This window comes from Rattus norvegicus, chromosome 7 (genome assembly GCF_036323735.1).
Source record: "Rattus norvegicus strain BN/NHsdMcwi chromosome 7, GRCr8, whole genome shotgun sequence".
In the NCBI taxonomy this organism is placed as follows: domain Eukaryota; kingdom Metazoa; phylum Chordata; class Mammalia; order Rodentia; family Muridae; genus Rattus; species Rattus norvegicus.
In genome coordinates, this window is record NC_086025.1 from 9,239,543 (window position 1) to 9,264,474 (window position 24,932).

The 24,932-nt window shown below is 53.1% G+C and overlaps 1 protein-coding gene across 5 annotated transcripts; it reads right to left on the reverse strand.

The window, feature by feature from the left end:
* Nucleotides 1-1,906: 1,906 nt before the first annotated feature.
* On the reverse strand, nt 1,907-24,674 carry Map2k2 (mitogen activated protein kinase kinase 2). Of its 5 annotated transcripts, none has more exons than XM_006240987.4 (11): nt 21,138-24,674; nt 18,587-18,797; nt 10,645-10,791; nt 7,712-7,789; nt 6,956-7,007; nt 6,761-6,885; nt 6,435-6,648; nt 4,839-4,906; nt 3,997-4,058; nt 3,348-3,393; nt 1,907-2,155 (listed from the first exon to the last, which is right to left on the reverse strand). In XM_006240987.4, exons 1-11 carry the CDS (start codon nt 21,227-21,229, stop codon nt 2,045-2,047), a joined length of 1,206 nt encoding a protein of 401 aa, XP_006241049.1. In that variant the 5' UTR covers nt 21,230-24,674; the 3' UTR covers nt 1,907-2,044. The 5 variants fall into 5 exon arrangements, with proteins under 5 accessions (XP_006241049.1, NP_579817.1, XP_038935737.1 ...); NM_133283.2 differs by having other exon boundaries at nt 4,839-4,903; nt 21,138-21,256; XM_039079809.2 differs by lacking the exon at nt 4,839-4,906 and having other exon boundaries at nt 2,039-2,155.
* Between the last annotated feature and the right edge of the window lie 258 nt (nt 24,675-24,932).

Sequence of the window (24,932 nt, forward strand, 5' to 3'; positions counted from 1 at the left end):
TTCAGTGTTGTCACACTAAACTACCTGGATGGCTACAGAAATTGCACAACTCACTTTTATGGCTTCCTGCCACTTAGCCAAGGCTAGTCCAAGCTCACCGTGTATCTAACTCAGAACACTGAGCCTGTCCTCCACTCCCAAGTGTTGGGGTGACAGGCAAGTACTGCATCTGGTTTTTGGTTTATCAGTTGGTTCTTACCTGAGACACCAGTCTGGAGGCTGGTATCACACTCGTGGCAGTCCTCCTGCCTGTGTTTCTTAGTGCTGGGGGTAGTTTCCTTATTTGTGTGCACATGCACATGGGTGTACTGTGAGGCCAGAAGTGGGCATGGGGTGTTCCTCTATAACATTCCACAGGGTTTGAGAACCACTACCTCTGCCTCTAGAGTGCCACCAAACTGGGCTTTCCTGTGACAATCTCTGAAGCTGGAGCCCAACTGAGCTGATGTGACTGGCTCCTGAGCTTACCAGACCATCCAGACACTGAGTGCACACTCTGGGCAGACATGCTTAGCATTGATGTGCTCCTAGGACCCAAACCCACACCTCAGGTTTCCCTGTACATGGACCCAGGAGCAGCCTCCTCAGCCAGCCCCCCCACTGCAATCAGACATCCAAAGCGCTCCCTGGCTCAGACAAGAGCAAGTGAGACATCTGGGCAGCACGCAGCCAGCCCAAGCCAGATGCAGCAGGTGGGTGCTGTGTGGAGGCCCCTAACCGTTGGACAGGCTGACTTCACTGATGGGAAGTGAGGTGTGAGGGGAGGCACTGTGAGGGTCTTTGAAGAGCAGCCTGTTCTGAACAGTAAGTCTCAGGGCCAAGAGACTACTTTAAAACAAGGTCACAAACTGCTGCTAGCCCAGTGCTCTTGACCTACTGTCTGTAAGACCTGCTGGAGCCCCAGGGCCATCCCCAGCACTGGAGAGGTACAGTTAGGATAGGTCACAGGCCAGCCTAGGCTACTGTAGACCCTGGCTCAAAAAAATATTGGCAGAGTGGTAAAGGCCTTTAATCCCAGCACTCAGGAGGAAGAGGCAGGTGGATCTCTTGAGGCCAGCCTGCTCTGTAGAGCAAGTACCAGAACAGCCAGGGATACAGAGACCCTCTCTTTTTTTTTTTTTTTTTTTTTCTTTTTTTCAGAGCTGGGGACCGAACCCAGGGCCTTGCGCTCGCTAGGCAAGCGCTCTACCGCTGAGCTAAATCCCTAACCCGAGACCCTCTCAAAAACCAAACAAAAAAGGCAAACACACACACACACACGTACAACAGGTGATCACACCATTCCTATAAGACATTCTCACCAGGTAGCCCAGGGTGGCCTAAAACCTGCCATTTTCCCAACTCCGCCTTCCCAGTACTTGGGGGTAAGGGATGGATGCAGCTCAGGGCAGAGGTGATTAGGCTTTCCCCTCCCCCACTACAGGGCACTTCCTATCTCCGACCCCTAGTGCAGGGCTCTCTGCCTTTAGGGGAGGCGACAGTGCCCTGCACAGTGCAGGGCCAACCAGCAGAGTGTGGTGACAGCACCTGCTTGGACCACCTGACCCGAGCTTCCTGCAGTGCATGTGTGACCTCTCAAGGCTTTCTTTACAGGCCACTGTGACTCTGGTGGGGTATTGGCAAGCTATGGCAGGGGCTTATCTAGTCTCATGACCCTGATCCACTGGGGTCTCTTCCGAAGTGCGTAAGCATGGCACTTCCTGTGAACTATGCTGAGCCAGCTATGCTCCCTGCAGCCCGACAGGTCCCCTGCTTCCACAACCCCTGCTAGGATGGAGGGATGGAGGCCTTGTCTGCACAGCAGGAGCAGGGGAGGAGGGGCATTGTTTGCTGTCCCTTGGCCGGCCCTTCTTCCACCTGCTGAGTGAGGTCACAAGCAAGCAATGGGCCAGGAGCACAGCAGCAGTTTTCTCTCTTTCTCCACTTTGTTTGCTTTTCCAAATGCACAGGCACAGGTCCCCTGCCACAACACACACCACTGCTGTCCCCAAAGGCGGCCGCTGTGCCCACAGGGACAAGGACACAGACTGCTGAGCGATGGCTGTCACACTGCAGTACGCGTGGGTGTGCTGGGCTGCTTCAGCCGCAGGGTTCTGCATAGCCAGCCAGCGAAGTCCACGTCCTCCCCCTCAGAGCGTTTGATGAAGGCATGGTTCTGAAAGACGCAGGGTGTCAGTGATAGCCTGAGACCCAGGCCTGCTCATGGCCCGGCATTCTCTGATCCATCCTGGGGTGCCCTTTACAACAGTGATAAGTCACCAGGCTGTGACTGGGAGAGCCTGGGGCAGCTTCTCCACGGGAGAGGGCTGACCCCTTGACCTACTGCTGACTCCTCGGCAGGGTAGACTTAGGTGGAACATGTGGACACATGAGGCCATGGCTGGTCACAGGGAGCATGGGCATCCACCCCACTCCCTATCTCCGATGTCTACATTTTGTTTGTTTTGCTTTCTGAGATAGGGTTTCTCTGTGTAGCCCTGGCTGTCCTGGATTCACTCTGTAGACCAGGTTGGCCTCGAACTCAAGAGATCAATCTGCCTGGATTTCCTCTTCGGGGCTGGGATTGAAGGTGTGCGTCTGCACTGCACAACTGCTTCTTTTTTCTTTCTTTTTTTTTATATTCTTTTTTTCGGAGCTGGGGACCGAACCCAGGGCCTTGCGCTTGCTAGGCAAGTGCTCTACCACTGAGCTAAATCCCCAACCCCTGCTTCTTTTTTCTTTTTGAGACAGTGCTCATGTAGCCAAGGCTGGCCTTAAACTTCTATGTAGTCAAAGATAATTCTGACGTTTTAATCTTCTTGTCTCACCTCCCAGAGTGCTGGGAAGGTGGGTGTGTGCCTGAGTGGCTGTCTCGGTGTTGGCATGGCGGGCATGCGAGGCTGTTCTCAGTGAGGAGGCGCCTGTGTTCACCTCCCCGCCCCTGGGGTGGAGCAGGGGTACACGTGTCTGTGCCTAGAATGGCTTTCTTTCTTAGGGGCCTAAAAAATAGACAGATGGTGCTTAAACCAGATTAGGTGTGTCTAGGAAGGGGGGTGTGTGTGCGGTGGGGTGGGGGGTGCTAAGACCTGCCTGGGAGTCTCCGGGCTCTGCTGGCCCGCCTTGTAGGTGGAGAGCTTTCACGGTGCAGGTCTATGAGTGTTTTCATGTCAATCCTCAACCTCACAGGTGGCCTAAGCCCTTGATGGCTGTGAGACACGGCCTTTAAGAATCAAGAGGTGGGCATCGAAGCACACCCTCACCTCTGCACCACTTCTAACATCAGACTGCCGAGACTGGCAGCATCCAGACTTTTCCCGTCCGGCAGACAGCCCCAGTCCTTGGCCCAGGAGACACCTCCACTCACTCACCGTCAGCAGCTTGAGGTCTGCACGCTCTGCTGGGTTCTTAATGAGACTGGGGGAGGAGAAGACGCAGACGTTACTCAGGAGCCCTGCTCACCTGCAATGCTCACCAGGAACATTTCATTTAAATTTTGGGTGACACGGTTGGTCTTCTGCATCCCAGGCTGGCCTTGAACTCACTAGCAGACATGACCTTGTCCTCCAGAATGCTGGGGTGAAAGGAGTATACCTCTAGCCCCTGTACCCCACAACTAAATCGCTCAATTCCTAATGAGTTAGTGAACTGAAGGGAGACTACCCACCCCATGGAGACCCTGGTGGGAGGCTGGCACAAGGTGGCACGCCCCACTACCAGGCAGTGTCTTCTGGGACATACACATGGTCTGCCTCCTGGCCCCATGCTTCAGAAAATCCACATAGCAACTGACCATATGTCAAGGGGCTGGGGAGCCCAGCAGCTTAGCTAACCCTACCCCCCATGCCCACTGGGTGTGAGCTCAGGACACAGCTGGGCCACTTGTGTACTCTCAGCAGGAGGCAATATCACCAGTTGTGTGACCCTGGGGGATGCTTTGACCCCTGACTGCACTCAGTAGCCCAGGAACCCAGAGCTTGAATGTGGGGCTGCCCCACCCATCCCACAGGCCCATCTCACCATTTATTCACAAACTCCTGGAAGTCTGAGCTGAACACACCACTGGGCAGCTTGGGAGGTGGCTGTGGAGGACAGGGAAGGGTCACTTAGGTGGCTGCAGGAATTGCTAGCCATTCCTAGGAGCCATTCTAGCTGGGCTCCTCCAGTTAAGCTTTTGTCAACACTATCAAACTGTCTAGGGGGCGGGGCCGCCTGTGGTACAGGGTGGTGCCCTCCCTGTGAAGGTGGCCCCAGAGTGTCAATGCCAGGAACAGTGGTAGCCCTGTCATAGGCCACAAAGGCCATCTTATGCTAGTGTTCTTCACTCCTGGGTACATCCGTGCATAGTCACATGTGACCTTGTCTCCCTTCTGGAGACGTGCTTGAATTGTTGTTGCTCCATCACTGGCTGCTTTTGAGTCAGGGTCACTCACACACACTGGAGCTAAGACTGTTTTGGAAATTACTATGTGACTCATCCCAAGGCAATCCTGCCTCAGCCTCTCACACAAGGGTACTAGGTTGGAATTAAGTCTGCCCTAGGAACCCCCTTCTGTGTCTGTGGATGTGACCCAGGCCCTCACCTCTCATGGGAGGATTCTAGGCAGGAGCTCTCCCATGCCTTCAGCCTTCTTCCTGGGCAGCCAGCCAAGCCACAGCACTAGCCTAGGCTGGCCCACACTGACCTCCCATGCAAGCCTCCTGACTGAGCTGCTGAGTAACTTGGGTGCCGAGCATGATGGAGACAATGACAGCTTCCCACTGACTGGGACCGCAGAGGAGCAGCCCACACCCCCACCCCACACATCCAGGGTGGACCAGCCAGTTCCAGGAGCGAATACCTGAAGGCCAAGGGCACACACCTCATTCACTATGTAGTCCAGCAGCTCAAAGATGGCCATGGCTGGTCGGCTGTCCATCCCATGACCTACTTGACAGTACAAAGAACACACAACTGTGGGGGCTACAAAACTCAAGAGAGTGACTCTGGTCCTCCTGCCAGGACTCACTTCTGCACTCACAGGCTGGAGGAAGCTTTGCAGGTTGGGGAGGGGACTGGCAACACAGCAGGGACACCAATGTGACCTTACAGAGCAGCTGCTGGTATTTGGAACAGGAGGATGATGACCCCTGCCCAAGGCCCCACGGCCAGCTGCTGAGCTGTGCTGTTTGCCCGTCCTGTCATAGGCTGCTTTGGGACTTAGGCAGGAGAGGCACCAGCCCATGGGCTGGCCTGGTGTCACCACAGCTCGCCAAAGGACTGGGGCCATCTGAGACATGTTCTGAGACCTGGGGTCAGGGTGATCAGCCTGTGCTGGCACAGGGTGGGGAGGGGCTCTCTGCTCCTTTAAGGTATGTGAAGTACACACAGCACACACTGAGAACACATAGAGGGAACGGGGCCAGCCACATGCAGGGACCTCCAAGCCATGGTGCTTGGTGAGATCCAGACACAAAGGTTATATATATAGTACAGACTCCACTACAGGGAAGGTTCGGAGCAGGGTAAGAGCGAGTGAGTGAGTGAGCGAGGGATGTGTGTGTGTGTGTGTGTGTGTGTGTGTGTGTGTGTGTGTGAGAGAGAGAGAGAGAGAGAGAGAGAGAGAGAGAGAGAGAGAGCGCGAAAGCATGCACATGTGTGAATGGGACTTTGTTTAGGCGTGGTTGAATGTTCAAGAACCAGAGAACCAGACAGAGGGGGCTGGGGATTTAGCTCAGTGGTAGAGCGCTTAGCTAGGAAGCGCAAGGCCCTGGGTTCAGTTCCCAGCTCCGAAAAAAAAAAAAAAAAAAGAACCAGACAGAGGTAACGGACACTCTCGTCTGTGGCTGTGCTAACCACTGGTCTACAGGGCTTTCAGGAAGCAAAGGGTAGCGTTTGTTTCTGTTGTGTCTCCGCAGTTAAAGCCACCCATTCCCTGACATAAATCCCAGTAAGTCGGTGCTCTACAGAGGCTCTGTTCTACACCAAGACGGTGTTCCTGCCCCTTAGTAGCCAAGGCAGCCATTCCAAGGGTTGGATTGCCTCCCCAGGTCCCCTGGAAATGAGTTTCTCTCCAACCTGTGCTCCCTGTGCCTCCAAGGCAACAGGGTGTCACCAGATCACCTGCATCTGGGGCTTCCTGAATACTAGACTACAGATGTGTAGGCTGCAAGCAGTGGCTGGCTCCCTTTGTACCCCAACCCCAATTGACGCATCCTGCAGAAATGCCTGGGAAACCCAGCAGCAGCCAAGGCCTGAGCTCCAGTGGAGTTTCCCGGCGCCCAGCTGGCAGCAACAGGTGCAGCTGCCCTGGACAGAGAATGACATCGTGCAGCCTGTAGCTCTGTCCCCAGAAAGCCCTGGACCATCTGAGGACTGCTGACCACAGCAAGCCCTGTCCAGGGGACAGCTGGTACAGAGAGGGCCATCAGGGTGGCAGCTGAGCCCCCACCCATCCCTCTCCTGTCATGTCCCATACCACTGATGGGGCGTCCAGGGGGCCGGGGCCGCGGTGAGACACTATGGGGCTCTCCATCTGCCCCGTCCACCACAGGCCGGCCAAAGCTGGCCTCTAGTTCCTTGGCATCAGGTGGGGGGATGGGGTACCTCCCGATGGCCAGCTCCACCAGCGACAGCCCCATGCTCCAGATGTCCGACTGCACAGAGTAGTGGGTGCCCTGCAGCCGTTCTGGCTGTCAAAGAAACAGGACACAGCTGGGGTTGGTAGCATCAGGGTAGAGGCCACACACAAGCACAGACAGACCCCACTGAGGATGCGTGTACACAAAGGGCTTGGATACTCACGGACATGTAGGAGCGTGTCCCTACAAATGAGTTGGCCATGGAGTCAATCAACTGGCCGCTCACTCCGAAGTCGCACAGCTTAATCTCTCCACGAGAGTTCACCAGAATGTTGGAGGGCTTCACATCTGGAGACAGTGTCACAGGGGTGAGGCTGCACCCACTGTGTCCCACCCACACCAGCCTGGACCAGCTTACCTCTATGCATGATCTGGTGCTTCTCGCGGAGGTACGCCAGGCCCCGGAGCACCTGTAGGGAGGTCAGATCTGGGTAGCCTATGAGTCCAGGGCGGCAGGATTAGGCCATGACGAGCCTCCCCAGCCACAGGACACATGTCCCCAAGTCCTACACAGGATCCTGCAGCAAGCACATGGTCACTGTCTGCATTTCAAAGTGAGGGGCTGGGGCTATCTCAAACTCACCACAATTCTGTGTCAACCCCTCCTCCCCTCAGCTGTTAAGGTGACAGGCATGTGCCACCATCCCTGGAATTTTTTATTTCCTCTTTTAAGATAGGGTCTTACTCTGTGGTCCTGGCTGACCTGGAACTCACTGTGCAGACCAGGCTGCTCTGCCCATCCTGAGTGCTGGATGGGTGCACACCGTCATGCTGGGCTCCACCATAGGCACTTTTTTTTTTCCAAGATTTATTTATTTATTTATTATATATGAGTTCGCTGTCTTCAGACACACCAAAAGAGGGCATCGGATCCCATTACAGATGGTTGTGAGCCACCATCTGGTTGCTGGGAATTGAACTCAGGACCTCTGGAAGAGCAGTCAGTGCTCTTAACCACTGAGCCATCTCTCCAGCCCCACACAGTCATTTTTATATGGGGAAGAAAGGAGTGCTCACAGGCCACACACAGGCCATGGTGGGGCTGGCAGAGAACCTTGAGTAGATGGGGATAGGACATGATATCCCAAAAAGGAGCAGCAGCCAACGAACTTACCGCAATGCTGACCTTCCCTAAGATGTCCTCGGGAATGCGCTTGGCCTCCTTCAGTACCTGGTCCAGTGAGCCACCGTCCTGCACAGAGATGACAGCAGCTGGCTTTGTCAGGAAGACCAACCCAGAACTCAGGCAGGCTTACCCTATCAGCCCCAGCTGCCCTTGCTCTCCCAGGTTCCCAGCAGGCGCATGGCCTGGGAGGCAGAGAGTTTTGAGCTTGAGTGACAGAACCACCTCTGTCAAAGCCCAGTCCCTGGCATCAGGGACTGTGTGGAACAACACAGAAAGTCCTTGGGCAGACCAAACAGGACTAACTCACAGCTACTTCTCCTGGGGTAGGCCGAGCATCAGACCGGAAGCCCAAGGGCTGTGCCCCACAGAAGGGCACAAGGTGGCCCACAGATCACCACTCTGGCTGTTCCTTACACCTAGGGCAGGGTCCTGATTCCATTTAACAGATGAGGAAACACTGTCCTCACTCCAGCTGGGCCAGGAGTCCAGGTTCTCACTACCAGGGACACTTGTGTAGCTTTCTGACCTGACAGAAAGCAGGGCCGCAGGAATTAAGGTCAGGAAGGGGTCTCCTCTGAGCTGCCCTGGATCCTTCCAGCACCTGTCCAGCTGGGCACTGGGTCACTGGAATCCTGTTTTATTCCTCACCCCTGGCCCCTTCCTGCACGCAGGCACGCAGGTTCCCTTGTGCGCGCATGCACTCTCTCTTTCTGTCTCTGTCTCTGTCTCTCAGTTATTCCAGACAAGGTTTCTCTGTGTAGCACTGGCTGTCCTGGAACTTGCTTTGTAGATCAGGCTAGCCTGGAACCCAGTGATCCACCTGCCTCTGCCTCCTGAGTGCTGGAATTAAAGACCTGTACCACCATGGTCCAACTCTATATTTTGTTCTTATGGAGAGAGACTGGAGGTGGCTTTGGCTGGGCACTAGGGAAGGACAGCAAGGTCATTCATTACTTCTCTTAGGTCACATTGGACCCTATAGGGTACCGAGCAGCCTGCCTGGCCTCTCCCAACTCTATCCCAGGAGTCCCTGAGAGTGACAGCAACAGGCACCTCGGACTGCCGGAGTTTCTGGTGGGGTCATCTCTAGGTTGAGCCTGGGTGATCTTAGCCAGGTCATAGTGTCCTGGGGCAAGATGGAGAACTGTGGTGCTGCCGGCCAATCGCTGTATATACCTCCAGGGCTCTAGAAACTCACTATCATGGAGAGCATCAACACATTTTCTTATGGAGATCCAGACACAGACAGCCCATGCTGAGCCCCCAGAACTTCCTGTTCTCCCTGCCATGGGCCCACTGTGGCGGAGTGTGAGGGCTGAGCAGGCTCCTAGCAGGTGTCCACACTTAAGGGCACCTCGCAGCACTTCCCTTCGTGATACCTGGGTCTACGTGTGGCAGTAGGAAGGGGCAGGAAAGGGTGGCCTAGAGGGAAGTCTGGCCTTAGACAGGGTAGCAGGGCCCCAGCTGCTCTCTCCACTTTTCCTTGGCTTCCAGACGTAGGCTGAACAGTTCTGCCCCCAGGAGCCTTTTTTCAAGCTGGGGCTGGAACACTCCAGATCAGTGACAAGGCCCTGTGCACACAAGCTTTCGGACAGAAGAGACCAGAGTTCCTACTAGCCCAGGGCAGGCCACCAGCATAGACACAGCTATGGCCTAGGTGTCTCCTTGCCCTTTCTTAGTCTTGTTCAATGTGGGCCACTGTAGTGTGGTACCCACGGAGCAACGCCACTGGCGGCAACTGTATCATCTTCCTATTCTTGAGAGCCCCATAACACAAGCCAGTAACAGCGAGCGAGCGAGGAGAGCCCACTGCTGCCTGTACCCAAGTTCTGCAGCACCCCACGACTGCAAGCTGAGCTGGTGGTGTGGTCACTCCCCAACCTCAGCCTCTGGAGCCAAACACACTCCTGTTTCTATGCCAACCTCCACAGGAAACTGAAAGTGGGCCAGGGCAGGACCAGCCAAATGGCCACCCAAACCCCCACCCCCTAAGGGTAGGCTGTCCTCCCAGGACATGTCCATCCCAGGTAACCTGTGACTCAACACCAGACTACATCAGCCGCAGGGTAAAGTGGCCATTGTTTGTCATTGAGACAGGGCCACACATGGTCTTCATTCCCTCCTACAAGGATGAGGGACATGTACCACTGCCTGGCTGGCTCAGTATTGTTTGGACATAGAGCCTTGCTATGTAGCCTCAAATTCAAGGTAAACCTCTTGCCTCTGGGAGCTTCCTGTCCCAACGCAGTCAGCCAGTGTGAGAGGCACACTCCTTAGGCATAAAGGGCTCCTGTCTCTTGTAGGACAGACCCTAGCCACTCTAGCAATGAGAATCATGTTCCTTAGGCTGGAGTCCCCTTCCTGCAGGGGACCAGGAGGCCTATAACCCAATGGTCACACATCTATAAGGGGACTGGAGGGAGCCATACATTCAGTGTCTACTTCTCTCTGAGCAATCAGGGTAGGTAGGATCAAGGAAGAAGCAGGGCAACAGCCTGGTGTAAGGGGCCCACAGCCTGGTACGTCATTCTCTAATTCATTTCCTGCTTCGCACACCCAAATGGTCTTCCAGTCAACATACTGTTAAAGCATGGTTAAGGACCACAGGAGCTGCCAAGCTTTTGGGGAGTGGCAGGGTTCGGACTCACAGCAGGTTGGGGTCTCTTTTTGGCCCAAATTCTTCATCCTGCCCAGACTGTTGTCTAGAGAGGGAAGTGTGCAGATCTTGTCTGAGGCTGGGGGCCATGGGCCTAACTGCATCCTTCCAGTTCAGAGCTTAGTCAACAGCAATGGAGCAGGAGCCCACTCCCACAGTGGGTGCATGCTTACTGGGGGTGCCACAGAGGCATGCCACACACCACTGCCCCACACATCTGCTGGGTGCAGTGGGTGAGAAGATGGAAGGGAAAGTAGGCCCTCACCATGTGCTCCATGCAGATGCTGATCTCGCCGTCGCTGTAGAAGGCCCCATAAAAGCCCACGATGTACGGTGAGTTGCACTCATGCAGCACCTGCAGCTCCCGGATGATCTGGTTGCGGACAGCTGGCTTGATCTCCAGGTGGATCAGCTGTGAGGAGGAAGAAGAAGCGGCTGCTGAAGAGGAAGGGCAGGTGGCTAACGAGCCCTACAGACCCAGTCCTGGGCAGATACCCGAGAAGGGAAGCCCCATGCAGGGTCTGCGGGTGACAGGGCTAGTGGGACGGGGCATGGTGAGGCCATGCTTTCGCTTTTCAGTAAAACTGGTCTAAAAGTGAAGACTTTGAAAAGGGAAATGTCACTATTGTATTCTTGTGGGAAAAAAAGACACACCAAGCTACGGGATGCACACAGGCAACATCAACACTTCAGACCCTTCCTCCAGGACCACCATTTCCACAGCAAGGCCTTGGTGGCCACTCAGGACTCTAAGCTCTAGCCAAAGCAATGTCACCCCTCTGCTCACTGTCCTTCCAGGGAGGAGGCCACACAGAGAAGGCACTGTGAGAGAGCAACCAGAATCTACTCGCCTGGAACCCAGTGCCCAGTGGGTCCAGTGTCCAGCAGGGAGCAGCCGTGGCCAAGCCTGTGAGAGCCACATAGCAGACCCACATCGGTAGATTTGCCCGGAGAAACCAGATGTCACCATCAGAGAATGGTTTATCTCCAGGAGGCACGGGTAGAGCCTTCAAGGCAGGCCCAGGTTCCCACAGGAAAACGAAATGAGGCCGACTACGGCTCCACTGTAGGCCATGGGCACAAGGGCAGACTGGAGGCAGAGGTGGTCTCTGCATGGGCAAGGAAGGGGTCAGAGGTGGAGACACGGACTGCAATGGAAACCCCTGCTAGGGCCCACCAGAAACCACAGCTAAGTATCCTGGTGTAACCACTGCTCAGGAAGGGTGGTCAGGTCAGGTGGAAAGGCATTTCCACCCAGCAGGGAGGACTGGGACATGAAGGAGCCAGCTGAGCTCAGGACAGGTAAGAGGCTTAGGAAGTGTCTGTGACCTTGTGGACCCTGTAGGTCCTGCTAAGATCCAGCCCTGCCCCTGCCATCAGTTTCCAATCCTGCAGGTCCTGGACAAGGTTCCCAGCACAGCCATCTATCTTAATAAAAGGAACATTTAATGATTCTTCTTCCTCCCCAGGTCACACACTCACTCCCATGCCAAAAAGGGTCTGGTGTAACTTTAATTTCTTCAAAGCCTACTTTAATGATGCGTTAACTTCCCTTCTAGCTCACTACCCACCAGAGGTAGTAAAAAAGAAAGGATATGGGAGAAGTGGCCCTGGTTAGACAGGTTCTGTGGAGCAACTCGCATCTGTGTTGTCTGGAAATCGGCAGTGCAGTTCACAGGTTAGCAGGCGGCAGCAGTAGATCCACTTGCAAACATTTCACGGCTACACCAGCAGTCTAGTTCAGTCGAGTCAGGACAGCAAACTCGTATCAGCAGTGGTGTACAACCTGGCAGAGTCAGCCAGGCCTCAGCACAAGTCAGCAGGAGGGACCAGGGTCAACAAGGACACAGAAGATCCCTTCTCAGCAAGACCAATGTTGCAGAGGCAGCCCTACCAGCAAGCCCCTCTCACAGCCCGCCGAGTCCTATTTATACGTGTCCCCCAGGTCTTGCCCATATGTGACTCTTGTCTCAGCTGACTTCACGCTGCCAGTCAGTCCGAGTCCGAGGAAGCAGCAGGAAGCTGCAGCACAAGCACCCCGCCTCAAGCTTCTTGGTGTGCTTCTCTCTGTGGAGTCTCAACAAATGCAGCTCAGCTACGCAATGGAAGGCGAACCAATACACGCATGCTGTTAGTGAAGACTCCACCACGTGTCCGTTCACATGCTTGCTTTAGCAGAACATCCTTTCTCTTGTGTCTCCTTCAGTGAAATGTTCCTTCCCGACTCTGCCTTAGCCTTTCAGGAACACTCCGTCATGTGTTTGCCCCAGCAAAACACCATCCAACACAACTGACTTTCCAAAGAAGCCTTCAGTTTCCCCTTCAGTTTGGTGTAGAGGTGCCTGCATCTGGGGACTCCTCCAAACAGCCATGCAGGCGAGGCTGCTGTCCAGGGCACCATTTCATTGGAAACCAACAATGTAGGTACTCTTTTTTTTTTTGGTTCTTTTTTTCTCGGAGCTGGGGATGGAACCCAGGGCCTTGCGCTTCCTAGGTAAGCGCTCTACCACTGAGCTAAATCCCCAGCCCCAATGTAGGTACTCTTAACACTCAAAACCATACAACAGGCTGTGGAGACAGCTTCGGTGGTTAAGAGCACTAGCAGCTCTCACAGAGACCAGAGTCGTGTTTCTGGTACCATGTGTGGCTGCTTAAAACCACCTGTAATTCCACCAGTGGAGGAGCCAGCACCTCCTTCTGGCCTCTGGGCACTCATAGACACACTTTTTATTTTTTTAAAAGGTCAAATCATAGGTTGGAGAGATGCTCAGTGGTTAAGAGCACTGACTGCTCTTCCAGAGGTCCTGAGTTTAATTCCCAGCAACCACATGGTGGCTCACAACCATCTGTAATGGGATCTGATGCCCTCTTCTGGTGTGTCTGAAGAGAGTGACAGTGTACTCACATACATAAAATAAATAAATGATTCTTTGAAAAAAAAAATCTTAAAATGTGTACAAAAGTAAAATCACACAATAAGAGCCCAGGGTGGGGACACACATCTGACAACCCCTAAGACTGACACAGGGGGATGAGGAGGTCCAGGCCAGTGGGAGCAACAGAGCAAGGTCTAGTCTCAGAGTGGCAAAGTGACACACTCAAGCACTCAGGACACAGAGGCGAACAGATCTTTGTGAGTTTGAGGCCAGACTGGTCTACAGAATGAGTTTAGAATAACCATGGCTATGTAAGGAGACCCAGTCTCAAAAAAGATCTTGCCTCAAAACCACACTAAGCCAAACCACAAAGCATGTCTAATACTGGAGACAGTATTTTCCACACAAAGGTTGAGCGTTCATCATCTGAGAGTCATATACATTCTAAAACCCTAAATGCTTAACCAGGCCTAGCATAGTAGCCCAGACTGGCTTGAACCTACCTTCTGTGCTTCAGACTTCACAACCTTGACAAGTACAGAATCACCTCTCCTGCCTCCTGCAAACTCCACGTTTGGACATGGAGCCATATGGTAGGACGGCATCTCTTGGTGCCCACATAACCGGGGCCCGTGGGGATCCAAGTCTGCACTGGAAACCTTGGGTAGGCGGGCGGATGGGCTGGAGGCGAATGTGGGCAGTAAATGGAATGTCAATGTGCTACAACTTTGGGAGCCTGGACTGCACAGGGAGTCAGGCAAGGGCCGGGAACAGATGGTTCCTTCCATGCTGAGGCTGCAAGAGGGACTCACAAGGCAGACGCCTATCTGTGGTCTAATGCATGGTGGCCACCTTGTGCAGTTCAAACACAGGCTGGACACTTGGATCTCTGCTGCTCCAGAGGACTTGGATCTGCGTGAGCAACCTGAAGTTTCCCTTGCATGGACCTGACTGCAGGTCTCTGTGTCCAGTGCTGGTAGTGGAGCCGACCTGTGAGCAGAACCATCCTCTATCAGGGAGATGTGGAAATGAGGTGCAAAGACACTTCCTCTGTGACTAGAAACAGTCTGCAGGATGGCAGTGCCTAAACCACAGCAGGTCCAAGAAGCTCTGCCTTTGACAAATGTTAGCATGCGATCCTAAGCCAGCTCCAGCCTCACTCTCACTGGGCCATCAGCCTGTCACCAGCTTCCAACACATAGGTAAGCAGTTCTGTGCTCGGTGCCCTTGTCAGGGAGTAGTTGGTATGGAGACATGGCCTTCTGGCTGCATAAGCTTCCAGCAAAGATGCCACTTGCTGTGGAGAACCAGCTTCCAGCCCAGGTATGCCACAGTCCCGCACGAGTTCTGCCAGGCTCAAGCCAGAGGGGGCCTAAGACTGGGGGGTCAAAGATGTCAGTAGAGGTTGGACCAGTCACAAAAAGCAAAAATGGATATTGGGCCTCCTATACTGCCAATTGATTCTGCAGACGATGACTCACATGTGGCAGAGCAAGGCTCAGGAGTGACCTGCATCCAGACCTGAGCCTCGGCTCAGTTCCCACACAATTGCCTTCTCTGTTGCAGCCAGCAAGTCACGGCCTGGAAGATGAGGGAGATACTGGGTAACTCGGGTCCCTTCAGCCCTCTAAATGTCACAGTGGCGTTCGGCAGGAGGTGAGTGGATTCCAGGACGCCAAGGCCGCAATCTGGGAATCTTGGGGGTTGCAGAGGACTCTGGGCAGGTATGAAGTGGCTCCCCTTGCTCAATAGGTTGCTAGAGACTTCAAGAAAGGTCAGGTGTGTCAACATGCCAGCACCATAACGTGCAGGTGTCACCACTGGCAGTGTCCTTATCTCACTATCCCATGCCTTGAGGAGACTCCTGGCACTAAGCCAGCAGGCAGGCACCAGGGTCCATCTTCAGCTGCTTGGAATCCTACAGGTCGAGGATCTTCATCTACCCAGCGTGCACACACACACCAGCCTCCTGTACTCACACACTAGCCTCCTTGGGGCTGGAATGGCAACCTGCAATTCGGTAAGCTTCAAATCAAAGCAAAGCAAGTGATCGCTGCAACAGGGTGGCCTCTTCCCATCAGCAGAAGGTAGGAGCAGGGACACTGCTCCTGAGTAGCCCTCAGGACTTGTAAGGCTCCGAATGCCCATCTTCCCTGAGCACTCACCAAGCGCCAGGCTACCCATCATCACAAGTACCACCTGTTCTCCACGGAGATGCCCAGTGTACTGAGACGTTGGGCTGGTCCCCAGCACCACTCCAAACAGAACCTCGCTGTCTGCTGGGTGCATGGGCCACATCAGTCCTGCTTCTCTGCAGACCAAGGACTAGAATGACTGTTTGGCTTCTTTTCCATGCTCAGTCTCAGGTAGCCCAGGCTGGCCTTGAACTCAGTATGTAGTTGAGGATGACTTTGCACTTTTAATCCTCCTGGGACAGTAGGCATGCACTCCACTCATGTTTACCTGGTACTGGGGATGGATGGCACCCAGGGCTTTGTGTGTGCCAGGCCAGTGCTCTGCCCAGTGACTGGCAGACATGCAGACTCCATGCAGGGCCTTTCCCTAGCCAGTTGCCCATGGCTCACAGAGCAGCCCAGCAAGTCTTGTCCTGGGAGGGAAGAGTATTTGCCTCATGCCAGGCTACAACTCACCAGTGCGCCGCATGCTGCAAGAGAAGCCAGCAGAGGCCAAGTTTCTCTTTCTCAGGTCAGCCTGGTCCACAGAGCAAATTCTATGTCAGCCAGGGCTGCACAGCAAGACTCTGATCCCACATCACATGACCAACCACAGATGAGGACAGGAAGAGTGGCACTATTAGGAGGTGTGGCCTTGTTGGGGTAGGTGTGTCACTGTAGTTATGGGCTTAAGACCCTCACCTGAAAGTCAGTCTTCCACTAGCAGCCTTCAGATGAAGATGTAGAACTCTCAGCTCTTCCTGTACCAGGCCTGCCTGGATGCTGCCATGTTCCTGCTTTGATGATTATGGACTGAATCTATAAACCTGTAAGCCAGCTCCTATGAAATGTTGTCCTTTATAAAACTTGCCTTGGTCATGGTGTCTGTTCACAGCAGTAAAACACTAAGACAAAAGTTGGTACCAGGGACTGGGGTATTGATATCAGAGGCCTGATCATGTGTTTGGAAGAATGTGGATTCGGGGACTTTGGATTTGGAAAGCATCGTAATGCTTTAAATGGGCTTGATGGTCTATTCTAGCAGGAATATGGAAGTCTTTGTTACTGACAGTGATTTGAATTGTAAGGAACAAGAAGTTTCAGTGGAGAATTTCAATATGTGGCCTAGAGACTGTTCTCATGGTATTTTGGTAAAAAACATGACTATTTCTTCCCTTTGTCTGAAGAGTCTGCCTAAGGCTAAGGTGAAGAGACTCAGATTTATTGCATTGAAAGGAAGTGTTAAGAGTACCTACATTGGGGGTTGGGGATTAGCTCAGTGGTAGAACGCTTGCCTAGCAAGCGCAAAGCCCTGCTCCAAAAAAAAGAAAAAAAAAAAAAAAAAAAAGAAAGGAAGTCTCAGAGACACCCATCATAGACTTTGTTCTCTGGTTAAGTCTCATGAAGAGCAAGCTGAGAATGGAAAAAATACAAAATATAGGTTCCAGTGTTAAAAGGGCACCAGGAAGTGAACTGGAGCCTAATCCTGTGTTCCAGGAGATAGCAGATTAAAGGAGTGGGACTTTTGGGAAAGATACTACCTAGCTAAATTTAGTTTTAGGCAGGGTGGGACACACCTTTAATTCCAGAGACAAAGCCAAAAAGATCTCTGAGTTCAAGACCAGTTTGGGACAAAGTAGGTTCTAGGTGAAGCTTAAGTTGAGGTGTGGTGGTACACATTACAGGAGACAGAGCCATGCAGTTATCTGGGTTCAAGGTCAATCTACAGAGCAAGTTCCTAGAAAGTCAAGCCTGGGCAGAGAGGGAGTCAGAAAACAGAAAGCTGGTAATAGAATATGGGGGGCCATGTTCTAGCCCCAGCAAGCAGCTGAACAAGGCAGCTGCCGCCATGTGGCTCTGGAAAACTAGAAGGAACCACTGGGACAACTGGTTAGCTGGAGCTAAGAAGTTAGTAATTAACAAGAAACCAGCGTCACTGAGATGAAATCTTCTGGGTAGTGTTTTCTGAGAGCACAAAGAAGTTGTGTTCCAGAGACCGCCAACGTTGTTCCTCATGCTGCAGCTGTACTTGGTAATGTGTGAGGGTCACCCAGGTGATACTGGTTTTGAAGGCGTGACGGGGTCATGAAGAACAGCTGAGGCTTGGCACTGAGAGAGGCCATGGACGGCCATTGGTGAAGGTTCAGGTTCAGTTGCCCTTGATGGCCCAGGACTGAAGAAGTCATGCAATGGATTTGAGGCTTGGCACCATGAAGAAAGTCAGTGAGAGGCTATTGGTGAAGCCTAGTTGCAGGGAAGACCCCAGTGTATTGGAGATGCCAGTACCATGGGATGATCACAAGAACAGCAGTGGAATGGATCAACCTGAGCTTAGAGTGCTACAGAGGGCAGAGCTGTGATCACAAGCCCTTTGGTGGACGGACCCCAGACGATCATGTGTGGATGCCAGACATTGAAACAAGAAGCTTTAACACTGAAGTTGTCTTGGAGACCTCAAGATGTTTGAGATGCCAGAGACGTGAGCTGTCTGCAGAGGAAAGCTGCTCAGAGGGCGTGGAACCAGCCCAGTTTGTTGCTGGGATTCAGTTGGAAATCTGAAGATCACTTTTGCCATCAGACATGGAGACAAAGAATTTGAAGTTTGCACAGCTGTTTTCTGTCTTGCTTTGGGAATTACACTTGAGTGATTAGATGAATCTCAGAAAAGACTTCGAACTTTGTTAACATTGTTGAAACTGCTATAGACTATGGGGACTCTGGAAGTTGGACTAAGTGTATTTTGTATTATGCTATGTTTAGGTGTGGCCCCCACTGACTTATGTTTAAACAAGCCCATGGGGCCAGAAAGTGGACTGTGATCATTTGTGTCTACTCTGCCCAGGGAGTGGCTCTATTTGGAGGTGTGGCCCTGTTGGAGTAGATGTGTCACTGTGGGTATGGGATTTAAGACCCTCAATCTAGCTGCTTGGAAGCCAGTCTTCCACTAGCAGCCTCAGGTGAAGATGTAGAACTCTCAGCTCCTCCTGCACCAGGCCTGCTTGAATGCTGCCATGTTCCCGCCTTGATGACAATGGACAGAACCTCTGAACTGTAAGTCAGCCCTGATTAAATGTTGTTCTTATGAGAGTTGTCTTGGTCATGGTGTCTGAGCACAGCAGTGCAACCCTTAGACAGATGCCCACCCTGACCATCTCACCTTTCTGGCCATGATGAGGCCAGAGGGCCTATGCCGGGCCTTTGTGACCACGCCGCCATTGCCTGCACCCAGTTCTGAGATTCTCTCAAAGTCGTCGTCCTTGAGCTCACCAACCTTGGCCTTCTGGGTAAGGAAGGCCTCCAGCCGCTTCCTCTGCTGTTCATCCAGGTCCAGCTCTTCCAACTTCTTCTGGAGGTCCACCAGGTGTGCCCTGCAATGCCCAGGAGCAGAGGGTGAGACAAGAACCTGAACCCCACATTTGCACTTCACGACACATGGACATGTCACTAGACACAGAGGCTGATCCTCAGGTCTGGAGGAATCATGACAAACTGCCTCAGAGAAGTCATCGTACCACCAGACTAGGGAAGAAGCAGAGGTGGGCCAAGGCCTAGGCCGGGACCTCATCTGTATTGAGGGGCAGGTCAAGTAGCTTTGGAGTCAAGAACTAGGCCTAAGTAAGAGAGGAGGCTAAAGCGTCAGCAGCCGTGCCTAGGATTTACCTGTGTATGTCATTACCCTCATCAAACCTGAGGCCACCATACACTAGGCACACCCACATTCAGCCCCTCACTGGGACAGAGTCTAAACCTTATCCAGATTGCCCCTGAAAGCACTCGGTGGCCTAGTGTGGCTTGAACTACTGATCCTCCTGCCTCAGTTGCATGTGCTTGGCGTTTACAATTAAGAAACTTGTACCCACCTCCATTTTTATGCAAGGGAAGGTGAGGCCCTCAGACAATCCACCTGCCCGCCACACCCCATTCTTGCACACACATCCCATGGGCACCTCAGCACCTTCTGCTTCTCTGCCTTGTTCTCAGCTTCTGGGAAGCACCCAACGACCCCAATGTCTCCCAGTGGTTGTTCTAACCCATTAGTTTGGCTAGCAGGATGCAACCTCCAAGACCTCCAACCTTCAGGGCACAGCATGCACTTCTCTGACATTTTCCACCATGGACAGGAGTCTCATAGGCGGGGTTGGGGATTTAGCTCAGTGGTAGAGTGCTTGCCTAGCAAGTACAAAGCCCTGGGTTTGGTCCCCAGCTCCGAAAAAAAAGAAAAAAGAAAAAAAAAAAAAAGAAAAGAAAAAAAAAGGAGTCTCATAGGCAACCACCCCTAGGCCTCAGGCCCACTCGTGCCACGCTGGAAAGCCTTTCCCCTTCTTCCCTGGAACAGCACCCCAGGCTGTCCTCACGCACTCTGGGACCCTCCATACCTCTCCTACTTCTCCACCAACCTAACCTCAGACTGTGGCACTGTGTAAAGTTCTTCCATCATGCTGATCTTCCCACAGAGGGAGGCCTCACCCAGTCTTTCCTAACAGAAGCCTCTCTGATCCAGCATCACTCAAGGTTAACCTGACCTCGCCTGGGACACCCCTCTTTTCGCCTCAGAAAGTCCAGTCCATTTTTCCTGTCTCCTCCCAGAAAACCCTTACACCCAACCTTCTTTGACTAACCTTCCTTACTTGACCCTCTTCCAGAAATGCCTTGTATCCAACTGCACCCCTCCACCCCTCATCCCGCCCCTCCATAGTGAGTCAGTTACCCCCACAGCCACCTCCAAGGGCACCGTTCACTTTCCACTAGGTCACCATGCATGCCCCCCAACCCCAAGCCAGGATCTCCTCCCACCTCCCCCTTGCTCCTTCCAACAGGTTCCTTCCCTCTGCCACTGCAAGGCCAGCCTTGCTCCCGAGGCTTCGGCCAGACACTTCATGCCTTAAATTGCTCCACTCACCCGGTCCCCAGTCCTAGGCTCTGTCCCTCTAACCATCCCAGCTTGCCACACACCTCACAGCTTCAATGACTCTCCTGGCCATATTCAGTTATCACACCCCTTCTTTCTTGGTCTCCAATTGCCCTGCCCCTTTTCAGGCCCCTCTCCTTACTCCAAGTCTTAACTCTATCTCCCCTTTCTTTGCCCCAATACCCGCAGGACCCACCCCTTCCCCTTTACCGCTCAGTTTCCCCTCAACAGCAAAGGTTTTTCCACAGAGCAATCCTCTCAGACCCCACCCCTTGTCCCCATCCCTACCCAGCCTCAGCCACTGCCACTCTCTAGACTCATTTTTCTAGAAACAAGCTACTATCAAGGAGGCCCCGCCCCTCTTCGCTCACGGGCCACAGGGCTTTCCCCTTGGGCCACGCCCCTTTCCCCTCAGGATGCTACACCAAGTACCTCAATCCCCTGGCCTGGACCCAAACCAGGCTTTGTCCGGGTCCTCAAAGGCCACGCCCCCTATGCGCGCAGGCCACTCACCCTAGACCACGCCCCTTTTCCACTGGGTCAAGTTGACACACCACTTGACTCGCTCCTCTGGTCCCGCCTTCTCCCCCCTCCCGCCCACCGACATGGCCTGGACCCCCAACCAGGCTTTGTTCCAGTCGTCAAAGTCGACGCTCCTCACCTCAATTCACACCACTCTCAGGACCAGCCCCTTTCCTGACAGGCCCTGCGGTTATCCCTTCAGACCACACCCCTACTTAGGGCCACGCCCCCTTCAATCCTTGGCCCGCCCCCATCCTCACATGCCCCGCCCACTCACTCGGAGGCGCCCTCGCTGGTGGGGGACGGGCCCTCAGCGATGGTAGGGTTGATGGTGAGCGCCGGTAACACCGGCTTCCTCCGGGCCAGCATCAGGGCTCTGCGGCCGGCGGCGGCACCTCAGCCGGGGCCCATAGGGGGCAGCGCGAACCGGGCCCGGGGCTGCGGCCTAGGCCGGGCAGAAGGTGGAAGGCGGCAAAGCCGGGAGCGCCGGCGAGAGAAGACCGAGACAGAGTGAAGCTGACGCTGCAGCGCAGTCCGGAGGTCGGGAACAGGGGGCGGCCACAAGATCGCAGGCCGGGCTCTCGCGAGATCTTTTTCGGCGAGGCTCCGCCCCCAATTGAGGCGCATGCGCGCGGCGCCTCCCCTGCCCCTGTAGGAGAAATGGCAGCCACTGGCGCTGTACTACTTCCGCAGCGGTGTAATCGGCTGTACTATCGGTTTCCCACGCTCGGCTGCGCGTGCGTCTTTTTTTTTCTTTTTCTTTTCTTTTTTTTCCGGAGCTGGGGACCGAACCCGGGGCCTTGCGCTTGCTAGGCAAGCGCTCTACCACTGAGCTAAATCCCCAACCCCGCGCGTGCGTCTTAAACGCGGGTGGTGTTCCAGACGAGCAGGACCCCGAGGGGTTAGACCAGTCTTTTTAGGGTTTGCAGATAGACTCTCAGCAAGAACATTACAGGACTTCGGCGACCAGCATCAGTCAAATCATACTTGTTTAGTTTCCTATTATATTCCTAGACTTGGCGCCCCAGTCACTGTGTGAGACTCCTGTGCTCCTGATCCTCCTTGCTGGGATGGTACGCCTGAACTACCTTACCCGCTTTTTGCTTTGGTGGGGCCTCGTGTCCTAAAGGCGAGAGCGCTACCCACTAAACAATACTCCCTGGTTTTTGTTTTGTTGCTTGTTTTTGTTTTTTAATTTTGAAACAGTGTCTCAGCACCCCACCCACACTGGTCTGGAAGGTACCGTATTGTCCAGGCTTCGCCTCGGCTCCCTGCACTCCTCTGGTCTCAACCCCTAGTATGTTTTCACTAGGTCCCACAGCCCTTCAGACCTTTCTCATTGCCCTATATTGAAGCTCAGGTATGGGTGAAACATGAACTCCCTTGGTCCTCATCTTTGACAGTCACCATCAGTGTCTGAATCTGAACACTTCTTGGGGTCACTTATATCTGGCTTGTTTTAACTCACTCTGCAGCCCGTGGTGGCCATGAAGTTTGTTCTAAGTGACAGCATGTGCTGCCAGACCTGGTTCACAAGGGAGTTCTCTGCATTCTTTTTCCTCAAGTGGTAAAGCTGAGTCCCCACCAATCTAGGCAAGCACACTTTGGCCAGGGCCTGGCCAGCCTTCATTTAGTTCAGTGTCTTTGAGAATTTATTTTTGTTACAATGTGGTGAGAACAAATCATTTTATTTCTTTAAGGTTTATTTATTTATTTATTTTATGAATGTGAGTATACTGTAGCTGTCTTCAGACACACCAGAAGAAGGCATCATTTCCCATTACAGATGGTTGCGAGCCACCATATGGTTGCTGGGAATTGAACTCAGGAGCTCTGGAAGAGCTGTCAGTGCTCTTAACTCCTGAGCCATCTCTCCAGCCCAAGAACAAACCATTTTAAAACCAAAGGAAGGTGCCAGGTGTGGTGACTGGCCCATACCTTTAATCCTAACCCTCAGGAGGCAGGCACAGGAGGATCACTCTGGGCTAGGGCTCTGCCTCTAAGCAAAGAAGTCAGTAATCCAAGAGTGCTCAAGTCACAGACTAAAGAGAAGGGTCTAGAGTTAAAGGCTAGCCTGGGCTACACAGTAAGACTCTGTTTTCTGTCTCAAAAAACAACCAAGGATGGGGGCACAACCCAACAAGGGACCACTTTCTGTGGCTAGTGCACAGTGGAACCCAGATGAGCGCTTTGCCCACTGAAGCCTTCCCCAATCAAGCTCATGAGGTTGTTCATGGGCCAGCTGCTGGGGCCAGCTGCTGGGGCGAAGCTGGGGAGAGACCTGGTTTACATATGGCTTCACACATCATTGCAGACAGAAGTCCCGGCCTCAAAGCACCAAATAATAGCAGTTTCCCCATTCAAAGTCCTCCACCAGCTATTCGTGGAGCAGGTATTGGCAGCGGCCTTCCCCCTCTACTATGTGGATCCTGGGGATTGAACTCAGGTCCTCAGGCTTGGGTGCAAGCTCCTCTACCTGCTGATCCCAAGCTGTTCATTCATCAGGAGTCTCCCGCCCAGCTAACTAGACACTTGCACTTCAAATGTATGTGTGGTCTCTAGCCCTGGGGTTGGAATGACTTGTTTTCCAACAGCCCCAGGAACATTCCTTCATGCAGTTTATCTTCAGCTCCATGCAATCTTTATTGATCCACAATGGAGCATAATAAACGCACCGTCTGGAAGGTGCAATTGCAAGAACTTTTATGACAGTGCACACCTGTGGAGCCATTCCCCTCTGTGCTGGGCATGTCCCGTGTTTCCGTTTTGGGCTTCTGCCCACAGTGGGCAGAGTACAATGGTCACGGTTTATCTGAGCTTGTAACTAGGAAGGACCCTCACATCCTAGAGATTTGAGGGATAGAAGCAAGCACTTCATGAGCTCAAAGGCTGCTTGCTAGCTTACACCGAGCAAACAAGGGCCACACAGGTCAAGCAAGACCTGTCAACCTGAGTCAGCAGGTGTGGCTGGTGGCTCACGCCTTCAAGCCCAGGATCAGGCCGGTAGAGGCAGAAAGATCTCCAGGAATTCAAAGCCAACCTTGTTTACATAACCAGTTATGGCCAGCTGGGGCTGCAGAGCAAACCCTGAACCATCAAAACAGCAACCAGAAGTATACAGCGCCTTCTAGAGTCCCGCAGCTAAGGACTGGGCATGGTCAGGGTGGAGCCCCGCCCAGAATCCCCGAAGTGAGTGGGCTGGGGAAGTGCTCACGGGTAGAGCTCCAGGAAGCCCTGGGCTTAAGTCCTAGTACTAAATAACGATAAAATAATAACAATAGGGGTTGGGGATTTAGCTCAGTGGTAGAGTGCTTGCCTGGCAAGCGCAAGACCCTGGGTTCGGTCCCCAGCTCCGAAAATAAAATTAAATAAATAAATAAATAAATAAATAAATAAATAAATAAGAATAAGTTGTAGCCTCCATGGTCCCCAGGGCTCTGACCTAGTCTAAGAACAAAAAGGATGTCTCTGTCGGCTCTGCGGCCCTGGTGGATGTGGGTTTGATATGTACCCTGGGCATTCTTGAGCCGGGTGGTAGGGTGCTGACCCGCATTGATAGTCTTCACATGAGGTTTTATGGCTGGGGCACAGGATCCCTCACACCAGCCTGAATCCTGACTTCACCGGTTCCAATAACATTCTTCTGGGAACCTTGCTCCAGACACACGGAGAAATATGTAATGGTATTCTCGATCATGCTAACTCAAGGTGACACTTGTCTTGCAGAAGGAAGTGTTACTTCTCCCTGGTGGTGGCCAAGTTCATTGGAAAGCCTTGTCCTATGTGGATACTCCAGGACCCTGCTGTACTGATTAACATCCCAGCAAAATCCAATCCTTCATAAAAACAAAAGCAAATATGAGTAGACTTCATGTTTTTGGAGCTTTTAACTTTTAGTCCTTTGTGTACAGGTGTGAAGAACGTGTGTACGTCACAGAATACGTGCAGGGCAGAGAGCCACGTGCAGGAATTCTTGCCTTCCATACCGGTCCTGAATGGACCTCAGGTCTGCTGCCTTAACCACAAGCACCATTTCTCATTGAGCCCTCTCACTGACCCTCTAGCCCCATTT